This window comes from Nicotiana sylvestris, chromosome 12 (assembly GCF_000393655.2).
Source record: "Nicotiana sylvestris chromosome 12, ASM39365v2, whole genome shotgun sequence".
Classification (NCBI taxonomy): Eukaryota; Viridiplantae; Streptophyta; class Magnoliopsida; order Solanales; family Solanaceae; genus Nicotiana; species Nicotiana sylvestris.
Genome location: NC_091068.1, coordinates 124,441,643 through 124,454,782, shown reverse-complemented (window position 1 = coordinate 124,454,782; position 13,140 = coordinate 124,441,643). Strand labels below are relative to the sequence as shown.

At 38.8% G+C, this 13,140-nt stretch overlaps 1 protein-coding gene across 1 annotated transcript; it reads right to left on the bottom strand.

Moving 5' to 3' along the window:
• Nucleotides 1–10,175: 10,175 nt before the first annotated feature.
• LOC138883666 (uncharacterized) lies at nt 10,176–12,211 on the bottom strand. The gene is made up of 3 exons (XM_070164366.1): nt 11,617–12,211; nt 11,196–11,458; nt 10,176–10,712 (listed from the first exon to the last, which is right to left on the bottom strand). Exons 1-3 carry the CDS (start codon nt 12,209–12,211, stop codon nt 10,176–10,178), a joined length of 1,395 nt encoding a protein of 464 aa, XP_070020467.1.
• Nucleotides 12,212–13,140: the final 929 nt, after the last annotated feature.

Here is a 13,140-nt window from a genome sequence, read left to right as displayed (position 1 = left end):
ATAAGGTACCAGCGGAGTCAATAAAAACAATATTTGCCGATCTCTGGTCAATATCGTTTATGGTTGAGACTAGGACGGTATTTGATCCGTCTTTGAGTCCCCAATTTTCGTTCTTGATTAGTGAAAACATCCTTGACAAATGCTAATACAAACGAATTCTTTGTGGTTTTTGAACCTGGGATGGAACTCCTAAAAATTAAACACGAAATCAAAAGAATTAATTAAGCACCCAATATTGGCAAAATACCATCGCGTAACCGAAAAGAATTTTGGGATTGACATTTCCAATTTGTTATATGTCAAAGGCCACTTTCTAAAGACAGCTTTACATTGCAAAATTATGTTGTTTCCCACCTGTGTCCATTTTTCGCTGACAAGATTTGTGGACAATTCAGTTGCTTCTGAAGATATATAAATAAAAAAAAGTCTTATAGTACAAGAAAGATAAATGCATTATAGAGAGTCCAACCAGTATCCCCCGCAAAATCTTCTACAAAATTAAAAGCAGTGAAATATTACCTATTAGTACAACTCTTTGAAGTACTTTTTCCAAATCTAACGAGAAAGATTTCAAATTTGAAAAAAGAAAAATGCAAACTTCCCCTCATTTCAAAATCAAGAATAGTAGGGGTTTCTACTACTCTTGATATAGAGGGATTTCAAGAGTTAGTTCTGTCAACTATAAAAAAAAATTACACTCTCGGATTAAGTTAAACTATAAAATAACATGTAATTTTTCTTAGCAAGTTTGTTTATATGACAATAATAAAAAGAAAATAAATTACCTGTTATGTCAAGTTATATTGTACTAACTAGGATTTAAGTTATATATATCGATAGTGCAAGAATTTTTATACTATCAGTACAATTTTATGGGTGATAGCAAGTTATCATTTCTTACCAGGTTCCCAATTACTTCCTCTAATTCAGTTTTAATGACACATTTTCCTTATTATTCATATTTTTATATTTGGAAACAATTTAACTTTAAACTTTTCATTTTACTAACTTTCTAATGAGAAGCTTTTATGGTCACACAAATATCATGACCCCACAAAGCTTTTACCCCTTAAGCTTTTAGGATCATATATTTTAAAAATATTTTTTTCTTAAATTTTGTGCCAAGTCAAACTACATCATCTAAGTTGAAACGGATGGAGTAATATTTTTCATAGAAAATTACTTGTAATTACCTTAATTTAAAAAACCTGATTGTGCAAATATATTTTAAATGATCAGTGCATAAAACTTAAACTCATTTCATACTAATATAAATATTCTTTATATTGTTGTAGTGTATAACTTAAATCCTTTAACTATTTGTGTTGTTTTCTGGGTAAATATCCATTATGCCCCTATACAACATCTCTTACTCCACAGATGAATTCGTGTAGAAAATCACATATAATTGAGACTGATATATTGTTAGCTTAAAGTAGAGATGTTAATTTGCCAAATAGGTTATAATTTGGATTAGTACTGCAATGAGAATAATTCCTTAAGTTCAAATCCTCAAAATGGAAAGACTTAGGAGTGACACGTTATTGTCTCTGTGACGACCCGACCGGTCGCTTTGAGTATTTGCACTTTGCTTCGTATTTTACGGGCATGAGTAGCTCCGTATGATGTATTATGACTTGTGTGAATTGTCGGTTTTGGTTTTTAGGGATCGGAATTGATTTGAAAGAATGCACTTCATGATTGAAGCTTTAAGTTAGAAGATTTGACCAAGTTGGACTTTTTAGCATTTGACCTCGGATTGGAGTTTTGATGGTTCCATTAGGTCCGGATGGTAATTTTGGACTCAGAAGTATACCCGGATTGCATTGGATATTTCTAAAAAGATTCGGCACTAATTGGTGAAAATTAGAATTTGAAGGTTTAGAAAAGTTCATTAAGTTTGATTTGGGGTGCGATTCATCGTTTTGATATTGTTATGCGTGATTTGAGGCTTCGAATAGGTCCGTGTTATTTTATGGGACTTGTTGGTATGTTCAGAAAGGGTCCTGAGGGGCTCGGGTGAGTTTTGGATAGGTTTGGATATGTGGTTGTGTTGCGCTCGATTTTTTAATGTTTCGACGTCATTTCTTCGAGCATAAATGGTACTACAATATGCAAATGAGCTTCAATTTCTATTTTTATTGAAGCATTAGATCCGTATCGTAATTACGGAGCCATAGCAAAAAGAATCGTCGAATTTGGACATCGTATGAGGAGTTTATGGTCATTTTACTAAGAATTAGGTTGCTAGATTTTTCAAATCAATTACGAAATTGCCACTGATTTCGTATTTAAAAATTTGCACAATATTGAAACCAACATATCTCCTTCAATATAAGGTCAAATGGAGTGATTCAAGAGCCTAACTTGACTAGCATTTCACAAGGAATCCATTGGAGGCATCAAAAGTGAGTTTCGAGATCCTTTGGCATAAGAAAGGAGGCAGAACAATGTTAAAACAAGGATTTTATTTATTTAACATATTTTGAGTTGGGGAACTCGGAATTGGCTAATCATAGAGGAGATTTTTACTATATAAATTGAGATAAGTGTTCTCTACTCGATTTTGGTTATATTTTGTTAATTTATCTTCGATTTTAGCTTTGGTTGATGAATTTTTAAAGAGAAAATTGGGAGGTTTGGTCTAATGTTTCATAATATGAAATTTTGTGTTTTGAACATCGATTCGGAGTCGGATTTGAGTGAAACTAGTATGGTTGGACTCGTAATTCAATGGGTTATTAGATTTTATGAGTTTTGTCGGGTTCCGAGGTGCGGGCCCGGTTTGGACTTTTTGGCAGATTTTGGGCTTTTGATTAAAGATTCGACCTTTTTCGATTGGGATTGGTTCTTTTAGCATTGTTTGATATATTTGAGTTATTTTTGGTTAGTTTTGTACCGTTCGGAGGTCAGAATGCGCGAGATGGCATTCTTGGAGCATCGCTTGGGTTGCTCGGTATTGGAATTTGCTTATTAGAGGCAAGTAACTATTCTAAACTTAGTGCTGAGGCTGTAAAACCCCGAATTACGTATTGTGTGATTGGTATTGAGGTGATGTGCATGCTAGGTGACGGGTGTGTGGGCGTGCACTCTGTGAATTGTGACTCTGTGACTCTGTTGTCTCTATGGCACTGTATAGCTGCCTTATTTTGTTGATATCTGTGTTTTCACCATGTGATAAAGTAACTGAACTTTCAATCATGCTAGAATATCATGTTTAGGCTTTATGCTAATATTGTTAGGACCCATAGTGGTCGTTTCTTGCTGTCATCTCACTAATTTCATTGATATTTCGTATTTAGTCATATTCATCATTTATATCATATCTTAGTCTTAGTTATTATTTATTGATATACCATATCATTGTTATCGGGCTAGTTTCATGACATTGTGAGCCTGTGAGTGAGACTGGAGAGATGGATGACTGAGTAAGGCCGAAGGCTTGCGTGAGAGTGATATTTTGGGATAGAGTTGCACGCTGCAACGTGTTATATTGGTTATATTTTATGGGATCAGGCTGCACGCCGCAGCGTGTTATATTGGTTACAGTTTATGGGATCGGGTTGCACGCCGCAGCAATATAGCGCTTGGGCTGAAGGAGCCCCACGGAGTCTGCACACCCCTAGTGAGCGCATCTGATTATATATATGTATATGGATCGGGTTGCACGCCGCAACAAGCCTTATGGCTATTTATATATGGATCGGGTTGCACGCCGCAACGAGCCTTATGTCTATATATGTGGATCGGGTTGCACGCCGCAACGAGTATTGTACAGTGCTAAGTGATTAAGTGTGCTGAGTATGGAGTACGGTAAGAGAGAATGCGAGACAGTGAGATTGAATATTCTGAGAGTGTGAGTACATGAGTTTATCATTGAGAGGCACTTCATTTGACATGCGTACCTGAGATACGTGCATAAAGATGCATTTTCTTCTGCTACCCGATTTGGTGACATTTATGATTTTACCTGTATCTTGACATGTAGACATAGAAATGTACTTTCCTCACACTATTTGAAAATGAAACATCTTACTTATTGTTGAAAGAATTTTTGAGAAATATCTGAGGTTTTCAAACTTAATCGTATTTTTGACAATTTCGGTAAAAGTTTTGGATTTTTACTGAGATACTTGAAAAGCATGCCTATTTTTTTGTTCTGTGAACGAGTTGAGCATTTTATTTCTGAGATACTTCTTTTACTACTTGTACTATGTCGTTATGAATTTTTACGGAATATTGGTATTGGACCCGACCTTTGTGTTAGCTCGTAGTGACCTTCAACCTAAGGTTAGTTTTGTTACTTACTGAGTACATGGGGTCGGTTGTACTGATCATACTATACTTCTGCACCTTGCGTGTAGATGTTGACTGATGATGTTGCTGTGATCGACGGGAGCTGGGATTGAAGATGTAACTGTGTTCCTGTTGTAGCTGCCTCTTGTTCATGGTAGCCTTAGATTCTTAGAACTCTGTTTATGTACTTTTCAAATAGAAGATGTATTTACTTCCTATCAGCTTTGTAAATTCTATTCTTAGAAGCTCATTATTTGTACTACCAGTCCTTAGAAAATATATAAGATTCACTAAATTACTTTTGTTTAATTGTCTTGTTAATATTATTAGAATTGGATAAATATTAATTGACTTACCTAGTAGGTTAGGTCAGATGTCATCACAACTAGTGAATTTGGGATCATGATAGTCTCTTTAGCCTTTCAAATTTTGTTTACAATAGGAGTCACTTTGACAAATAAAGAATGTAGTAAATAGTTTTTTTTCTTTCAAATTTATCCTTGCCCTAATTAATGAACTAAAAAAATTGAGAAGAGATAAAGTATATTTGAAGAGATATATAAAGGGCAACTTAATCAAATAACTCTATAATAGACGTTAATTGATAAATAATTTTCTTAGCATGTTAACACCTTAAAGAAAAATAATATAGAAAGGATATACTCCCTTCGTTCATTTTTACTTGACAAGTTTTGACTTTTCACGCCCATTAAAAAATAATAAATGAAGTGCATAATTTACTATGATACCCATAGTAATTGGCGCATATTTTATTAGATTTGAGAAAATAATTTGAAATAAGTAATAAATATTGTGGGTATAATAGAAAAAAAAATTATTTTCTCTTGATATACGTAAAATGACAAGTAAAAATAAAAATTTATTTTTGGTATACATGTCAAGTGAACAGAGGAGTAGTAAGGAAGTATATGACTTTTAGTGCACTGCCAAGTCCCAACAAAGTGCATTAATAAATAGAAAATTAGCATAAGAATGAGGGATCCTAATGACAGTGAAGATAAGTGATAATTACAGATTAAGCAAAGGTATTAAGCACCACAAAAGTCTAATAATCACCTTCATTGACTGTGCTCATTAAATATCAAATGGGGTGTTAATATATATCTCTCTACTATTGATCCACAATTGTGACATGAGAATATATATAATATATACATTGGTGTAAACAAATCTGAACATCGCTAAAACACCTGTCACGTAGGGTAAAGGAAAAGACTCCAATATTAGAAACTAAGAAAGCGAAAGAAAACCAACAACTCCCATTTTGAATATCAATTTTAGCCACCAATCATTCAGTTTCATTCATGTTTAATCTTTTTTTCATAGTTTGGTGCCTTGATCTTGTTTCCGTACGGACAAAGATTTATAGACACGTTCGCAATAGCTACTCGGGAGTGACACGTCTATACTGTCACGTGCATATTCATAATTTAAAGTTTATGAGTTCTTATAATATCTCAAGTTATTCACAATTAACTATTTATAGATATTTAATGAATTTCTTAATATATATACGGGGTCTGAACAAAAACTATCGAATTCGCTTGAACCATAGCTTCTTAGTAATTGATTATTATGAGCAGCGGAAGCAATCCCAGTATCAAAATTACATGTAATCTAGACATGTCACGACCCAATTTTAATTACAGGCCGTGATGGTGCCAACCACCGTTGTTAGGCAATCCAACACTGATCAAACTAGTGGTTTCCCGTTTAAATAAATTACTAAGTGGATTGCACGTCCTCACTTGTTAAAAGATTTAGAAATTTGCAAACGCAACATAATTAAACAGAAGCAAGTGAGTACAAATCAAAATCATGTAAACAAACCCCAAAATCATAAGTCTACTAGTGTGTGTGCCAAGACTTGGTGTCACAAGTATGTGGGGGTTCTAGTAGAATATACAAAAGAATACTAGTCTATTGTCTGAAAGGAAATAGACAGAAAAATATAACATAAAGAAGACTCCAGCTGCTGCAGAACGGCTCAGAAGGCAGCTCACCGTGAAGTCTCAAAATGGGGATCAAATCTGCGCGTCGGACTGTTGACCAGATGCACCTGCCTCAAATCCTGTACAATTAAGTACAGAAGTGTAGAGTGAGTACATAAAAATATGTACCTAGTAAGTATCTAGTTTAACTTCGAAGAAGTAGTGACGAAGGGTCGACTTCGACACTTACTAAGGGCCAGCAATATAAAAATATGAAATTTTAATTAAGCATGATATATAAAGATAACAATAAAACTCAGAACAATAAAACTCAGAACAAGAAATAACTGAACAATTCTTTCATCATATTTAAGAACCCAAAACACTTCCTTCATTTAAAACAAATGATCTCTTAAACAATGAATTTATACAAGTTACAAAAAGGACTTCCAATTCTATTATCACACACGAATTTCACCGAGGACATTCGGTCTGATCCAATATAAATGTAAATTGTGCACTACTGAAGGTCGAACGGCGCAAACTATGGATGCATCTAATTACCCTGCTCGCGAATTATACATGCGACGCGGTCAAATATAAATTTATCAATAAATCATAATCCTTTCTTGATTCTTTTCAAAATAAAGACAATTCAACTTGAAGATTTAAATCCTTGAAAATCCTCAACTTAATTCTATTTGTTACAATTAACAAATATAATCAAATAACGGTGTGCATAAAGCATGGTGTAAACCTAAAACTACCCGGACATAAACATGAATAATAGCTACGTACGGACTCTCGTCTCTTCGTGCATACGTAGCCCCAACAAATAATGGCACATTTTAATTAGGTTCACCTATGGGGTAAATTTCCGCTTACAAGATTAGAAAAGAGACTTACCTCGTCTCAAAGCCAACTTCCAAACTCAAGAATGCGCTCAAACCCTCAAATCGGAGCCGAACAATCCAAAACTATTCGAATAGTGTAAAAACTAATCAATATATATTCAAAAGTTTATATTCTAACTATTTAAGTGATTACCCAACCCTAAATGTAAGGTTTCTAAAATTCACCCCTGGTCCCACATGCTCGGATTTCGAAAATTTTCGAAGAAAGTTATCACCCATAATCTTAGGACCATAAATATATGATTTTCACTAAGTTTCATAATCATTTTCGTGGTAAAATCTTATTTTTTTTATCAAAACCCTAGGTCTTCACCTAAACCCATGATTTCTACCAATTTACATATTATAATCTACCCATAAATCATGTATTTAACTCACATTGTGTCGGAATTACTTACCTCAAAGTGTTAGGTGAAATCCCCTCTCTAAGAGCTCCAAGAATCGCCCCAAAATGTAATAAATGAGCTCAAAAGTGTCTAAGTCCCATATTACATGATGTTCTGCCCTTTGCGATTTTCGCACCTGCAGTCATAGGGCCACATCCGCGGACTCACACCTGGGGCAAGACCTTCGCAGGTGCGCCTTTTCCTAACCTTGCCGGGCTCCGCATCTGCGAGCCCTTTCCTCTCCTACGACCATAGTGTTCGCACCTATGGTCTTGCAGGTGCGTAAATTCCTCCGCACCTACGGTGCCTGGGCTCCCTTCGCCTTTCCACTTCCGCGGCTTATGGCTCGCATCTACGCTTGGCCAAGTGCAGGTGCGATTATGACAGATCTGGGGAGCTTTAGCTCTTGCTCCAAGTTTCCAACTTGGTCTGACCCTCGTCCGATTGACACACGGGGTCCCCACCCGAACATGTCAACAAGTTTGGAATTATAAAACGGACTCGCTCGAACTCTCGAAACACCTGTAACAATATTAAAACCAATTGAATCAAACTTAAGAACTTCAAGTTCTTCAATTTACATCAATGTACCTAAACTACTCGGAATGACACCAAATTTTGCATACAAGTCTTAAATGAAATTACGGAACTATTCTCGGTCTCGAAATTCTATTTTGGCCTCGATATCATCAAAACCTGTTCCAAACCAAAATTAAAGAACTTCTAAAACCTTCAAGAACCAACTTTTGCTATTTGGCGCCAAAACATTCCCGCGTCATCTAAAACACGATCTGAACATATGCCCATGTCCGATATCATCATACAAACCTATTATAACCGTCAAATCCCGATTCTGAGGTCGTTTACACAAAATGTTGACCGAAGTCAAACTTGGCCTTTTAAGCCAACCTTAAGGAACCAAGTGTTCCGATTTCAACCCGAACTCTTCCAAATACCGAAATAACCATCCCCGCAAGTCATAAATCAATAAAAGCAAGTATGAGAAGTCTTATTTAGGGGAATGGATTCTAGAAAGTAAAACGACCAGTCGGGTCGTTACATTCTCCACCTCATAAACAAATGTTCGTCCTCGAATGGGGTTTAGATTCATACCTGAAGTGCTGAATAACTATGAATATCTGCTCCGCATGTCCTCCTCGACTGGTTGGCCCTTCCACTAGACTTTCACCATGGAAATCCTCTTGGATCTCAACTGGCGATCTTGTCTAGCAACAATGGTCACTGGCTTCTCCTTATAACCCAAGCTCTTATCTAGCTGAATAATGTTGAAGTCTAACACATGTGACAAGTCGGTGTGATACCTCCGAAGCATAGACACGTGAAAAATCAGATGAACCCCTGATAGGCTGGGAGGTAAAGCAAGCTCATAAGCAACCTCCCAATCCGTCTCAACACCTCAAATGGGCCTATAAACCTTGGGCTAAGCTTGCCCTTCTTTCCGAATCTCATAATTCCCTTCATTGGTGAGACCTTCAAGAGAACCTTCTCGCCTACCATAAATGATACATCACGTGCCTTTTGATCCGAGTAACTCTTCTGTCTGGACTATGTTGTGTGACGTCGCTCCTGAATCAACTTTACCTTTTCTAAGGCATCCTTCACCAAATCAGTACCATATAACTTAGCCTCTTCGGGCTCAAACCACCCGATGGGAGAACGACATCGCCAACCATATAAGGCCTCAAATGGAGCCATCTCGATGCTGGACTGATAACTGTTGTTGTAAGCAAACTCAGCTATAGGAAAGAACTGATCCCACTGTCCCCAAAGTCAATCACACATGCTCTGAGCATGTCCTCTAAGATCTAAACTGTCAGCTCTGACTGCCCGTTAGTTTATGGATGGAACGCAGTGTTGAGCTCTACACGGGTCCCCAACTCACTCTGTATGGCTCTTAAGAAATGCGAAGTGAACTGAGGGCGCCTATCTGATATGATGGAAACAGGCACCCCGTGCAACCGAACTATCTCTCGATTATAAATCTGGGCCAACCTCTTTGAAGTATAAGTAGTTACAATCGGAATGAAGTGTGTCAACTTGGTCAGCCTGTCGACAATGACCCATACTGCATCAAACTTCCGCAAAGTCCGCAGCAACCCAACTACGAAGTCCATAGTAATGTGCTCCCATTTCTACTCTGGTATAGTCATCTGATGGAGTAGGCCACCTGGCCTCTGGTGCTCATACTTAACCTACTGACAATTTAGGCACCTAGCTACATACTCAACTATGTCTTTCTTTATCCGTCGCCACCAATAATATTGTCCCAGGTCACGATACATCTTCGTAGCACCTGGATGAATGGAATACCGAGAACTGTGTGCCTCTTCTAGAATCTTCCCTCTCAAGCCACCGACATTAGGAACACATAGACGACCCTGGAGTCGTAGAACACTATTCTCGCCGATAGAAACCTCCTTGTCACTACCCTATAGTACCTTCTCTCTGAGAACTGCCAAGTGCGGATCATCAAATTGTCGAGCCTTCATCTGCTCCAATAGTGAAGACTGAGCAACAACACATGCGTGAACCCTGATGGGCTCTGACATATCCAATCTCACAAGTCTGTTAGCCAAGGACTGAATGTCCAAGGCTAGTGGCCTTTCCTATGCTAAAATGAATGCCAAGCTACCCATACTCTCTGCCTTTCTGCTCAAGGCATCCGCGACTACATTCGCCTTGCCTGAATGGTAAAGAATAGTGATGTTATAATCCTTCAGTGACTCGAGCCATCCACGCTGCCTTAAATTGAGATCCCATTGCTTGAACAAATGCTGTAAGATTTGATGATCGATGTAAACCTCACATGACACCCCATAAAGATAATGCCTCCAGATCTTAAGATCATGAACAATCGCGGCTAACCCTAGATCGTGAATAAGGTAATTCTTCTCATGGATCTTCAGCTGACGTGAAGCATATGCAATAACTCGCCCCTCTTGCATCAATACACAACCCAAACCAACGCATGAAGCGTTGCAATACACCGTATACATCCCTAAATAAGAAGGCAACATTAGAATCGATGTTGTAGTCAAAGTTGTCTTGAGCTTCTGAAAGCTCGCCTCACAGTCATCGGACCAACGGAACTGAGCACCCTTTTGGGTCAATCTAGTTAGAGGTGCTGCAATGGATGAAAAAGCCTGCACAAACCGGTGATAATAACCTACTAACGCAAGGAAATTCCTGATCTCAGTCACTAAAGTAGGACGAGACCAACTCTGAACTCCCTCAATCTTTTTGGGATCCACCTTAATACCCTCGCCTGATACAATATGCCCCAAGAATGCTGCAAACTCTAGCCAAAACTCACACTTGGAGAACTTGGCATACAACTTCTGTTCTCGCAATGTCTGAAGCACCACTCTTAAATGTTGCTCATGCTCCCCCAGGCTATGTGAGTAGATCAGAATGTCATCAATGAAGACAGTGACGAACAAATCAATATAAGGCCTGAACACCCTGTTCACTAAATCCATAAACGTTGTTGGGGCATTAGTCAAGCCGAAGGACATCACCAGAAACTCATAATGGCCATATCTAGTATGGAAAACAGTCTTCGGAACATCTGAGTCCCAAATCTTCAGCTGATGGCACCCTGACCTCAAGTCGATCTTAGAGAATACCCTAGCACCCTGCAACTGGTCAAACAAATCATCGATACATGACAATAGGTACTTGTTCTTGATGGTAACTTTGTTCAACTGGCGGTAATCAATGCACATCCGCATAGTCCCATCTTTCTTTTTCATAGATAACACTGGTTCACCCCAAAGTGATACACTTGGTCTCACAAACCCCTTTGCTAACAACTCCTCAAGTTGCTCCTTCAACTCCTTCAACACTTTTGGAGCCATACGGTATAGTGGGATAGATATAGGCTGGGTACCTGGAGCCAAATCAATACAGAAACAAATATCACAATCTAGTGGCATGCCTGGAAGGTCAGAAGGAAACATATCGGCGAACGCTCAGACTACTGGCACTGAATCAATCGTCGAAGACTCTACGGTGGTATCCCAAGCATAGTCTAGATAAGCCAACAACCCTTCTCGACCATATGTCGAGCCTTCAAAAAAGAGATGACCTGACTAGCTGTACTAATAGAGAAACCCTTCCATTCCAATCTCGGTAACTCTGGTATCGCTAAGGTAATAGTCTTGGCATGGCAATCAAGGATGGAGTGATATGGGGATAACCAGTCCATGCCTAGGAGGACCTCAAAGTCAGTTAAATCAAGTAACAAAAAGTCCACTCTAGTCTCGTAACTACAGAATGCGACCACACAGGACTGATAGATCAGATCCACAACCATAGAGTTGCCCACTGGAGTGGACACATAAATAGGAGTACCCAAGGACTCACGAGAAATATCCAAGAAATGAGAAAACAGAGATGATACATATGAATAGATAGACCTAGGATCAAATAATACTGAAGCATCCCTACCGCAGACAGAAATAATACTTGTGATCACGACATCTGAGGCCATTACATCTGGTCTGGCCAGAAAAGCATAGAATCTAGTTGGAGCGTCGGCTGGCTGGCCTCCACCTAACTGAACAATAGTTGGCTGACCTCCCCCTTCTTGGCCTCCACCTGTAAGACGGCCCCTACCCGTCTGTCCCCCACCTTTGGGCATAAGGACAGCTGGTGCTGCAATCTTAGGCTGATGACCCTACTGTACTGCCTTGCCCCAAAGTCTGGGACAGGTTCTCTTCATGTGACCCGGATCTCCACACTCGTAACAACCTATCGGTACTATAGACTACTGCCCTGAAGTCTAACCCTGATGGCCTGAATACCCACTAGAAGAACCATGAATGGCTGGTGGGCGGTATGAACTCTCTAGTATGGCACTAAATAGGCACTAGAAGAACCCTAATGAGCTGGTGGGCGAAAAGAACTCTCGTACATAGCACTGAAATAGGGTCGTGTTGGAGCACCCCGAGGAGGTGGTGGTGCTGGATATGTGGGCCTCCTAGGCTGACCCATCCCAAACTGACCTATGCCCCTAGCCGGGGCACCTCTAAACTCTCTAGATAATTGGACCCTTTTGTCCTGCTGCATTTTCTCTCTGCCCCTCTAGCGGTAGCCCTTAATCCTTCAAGCAATCTCCACCACTAGCTGATAATCAGTACACATCTCAACCTCCCGGGCCATACTAGCCCGAATACTGGAGTGCAACCCTACAACAAATCTCTGCACTCTCTATGCGTCCTTAGGAAGTATCATAAGTGCATGGCGAGACAACTAAGAAAATCTCGCCTCATAATTGGTCACGGACATCTGACCCTGCTCGAGCTGCTCGAACTAATATAACACCCTGTTAATTTGGCTTAGGTATGGACATGTTAAATGAATAGTAATAGACATGTAAAGTTCTATTGGTATGAGTATGGGTAGAAATAGTTGTTTTAGAATCAAGATAGAGAGTGAGGTGCATAAGATTCGACAAAATTGGCTAAGTTTACAAAAGGTCCTTCTTCCAGCAGAATTTAGTGAAAATATGTAAGGAATTTGGGAAAACTCAAAACAAGAAAGTTGTAGGCCTTTAAAATATATTTCTAA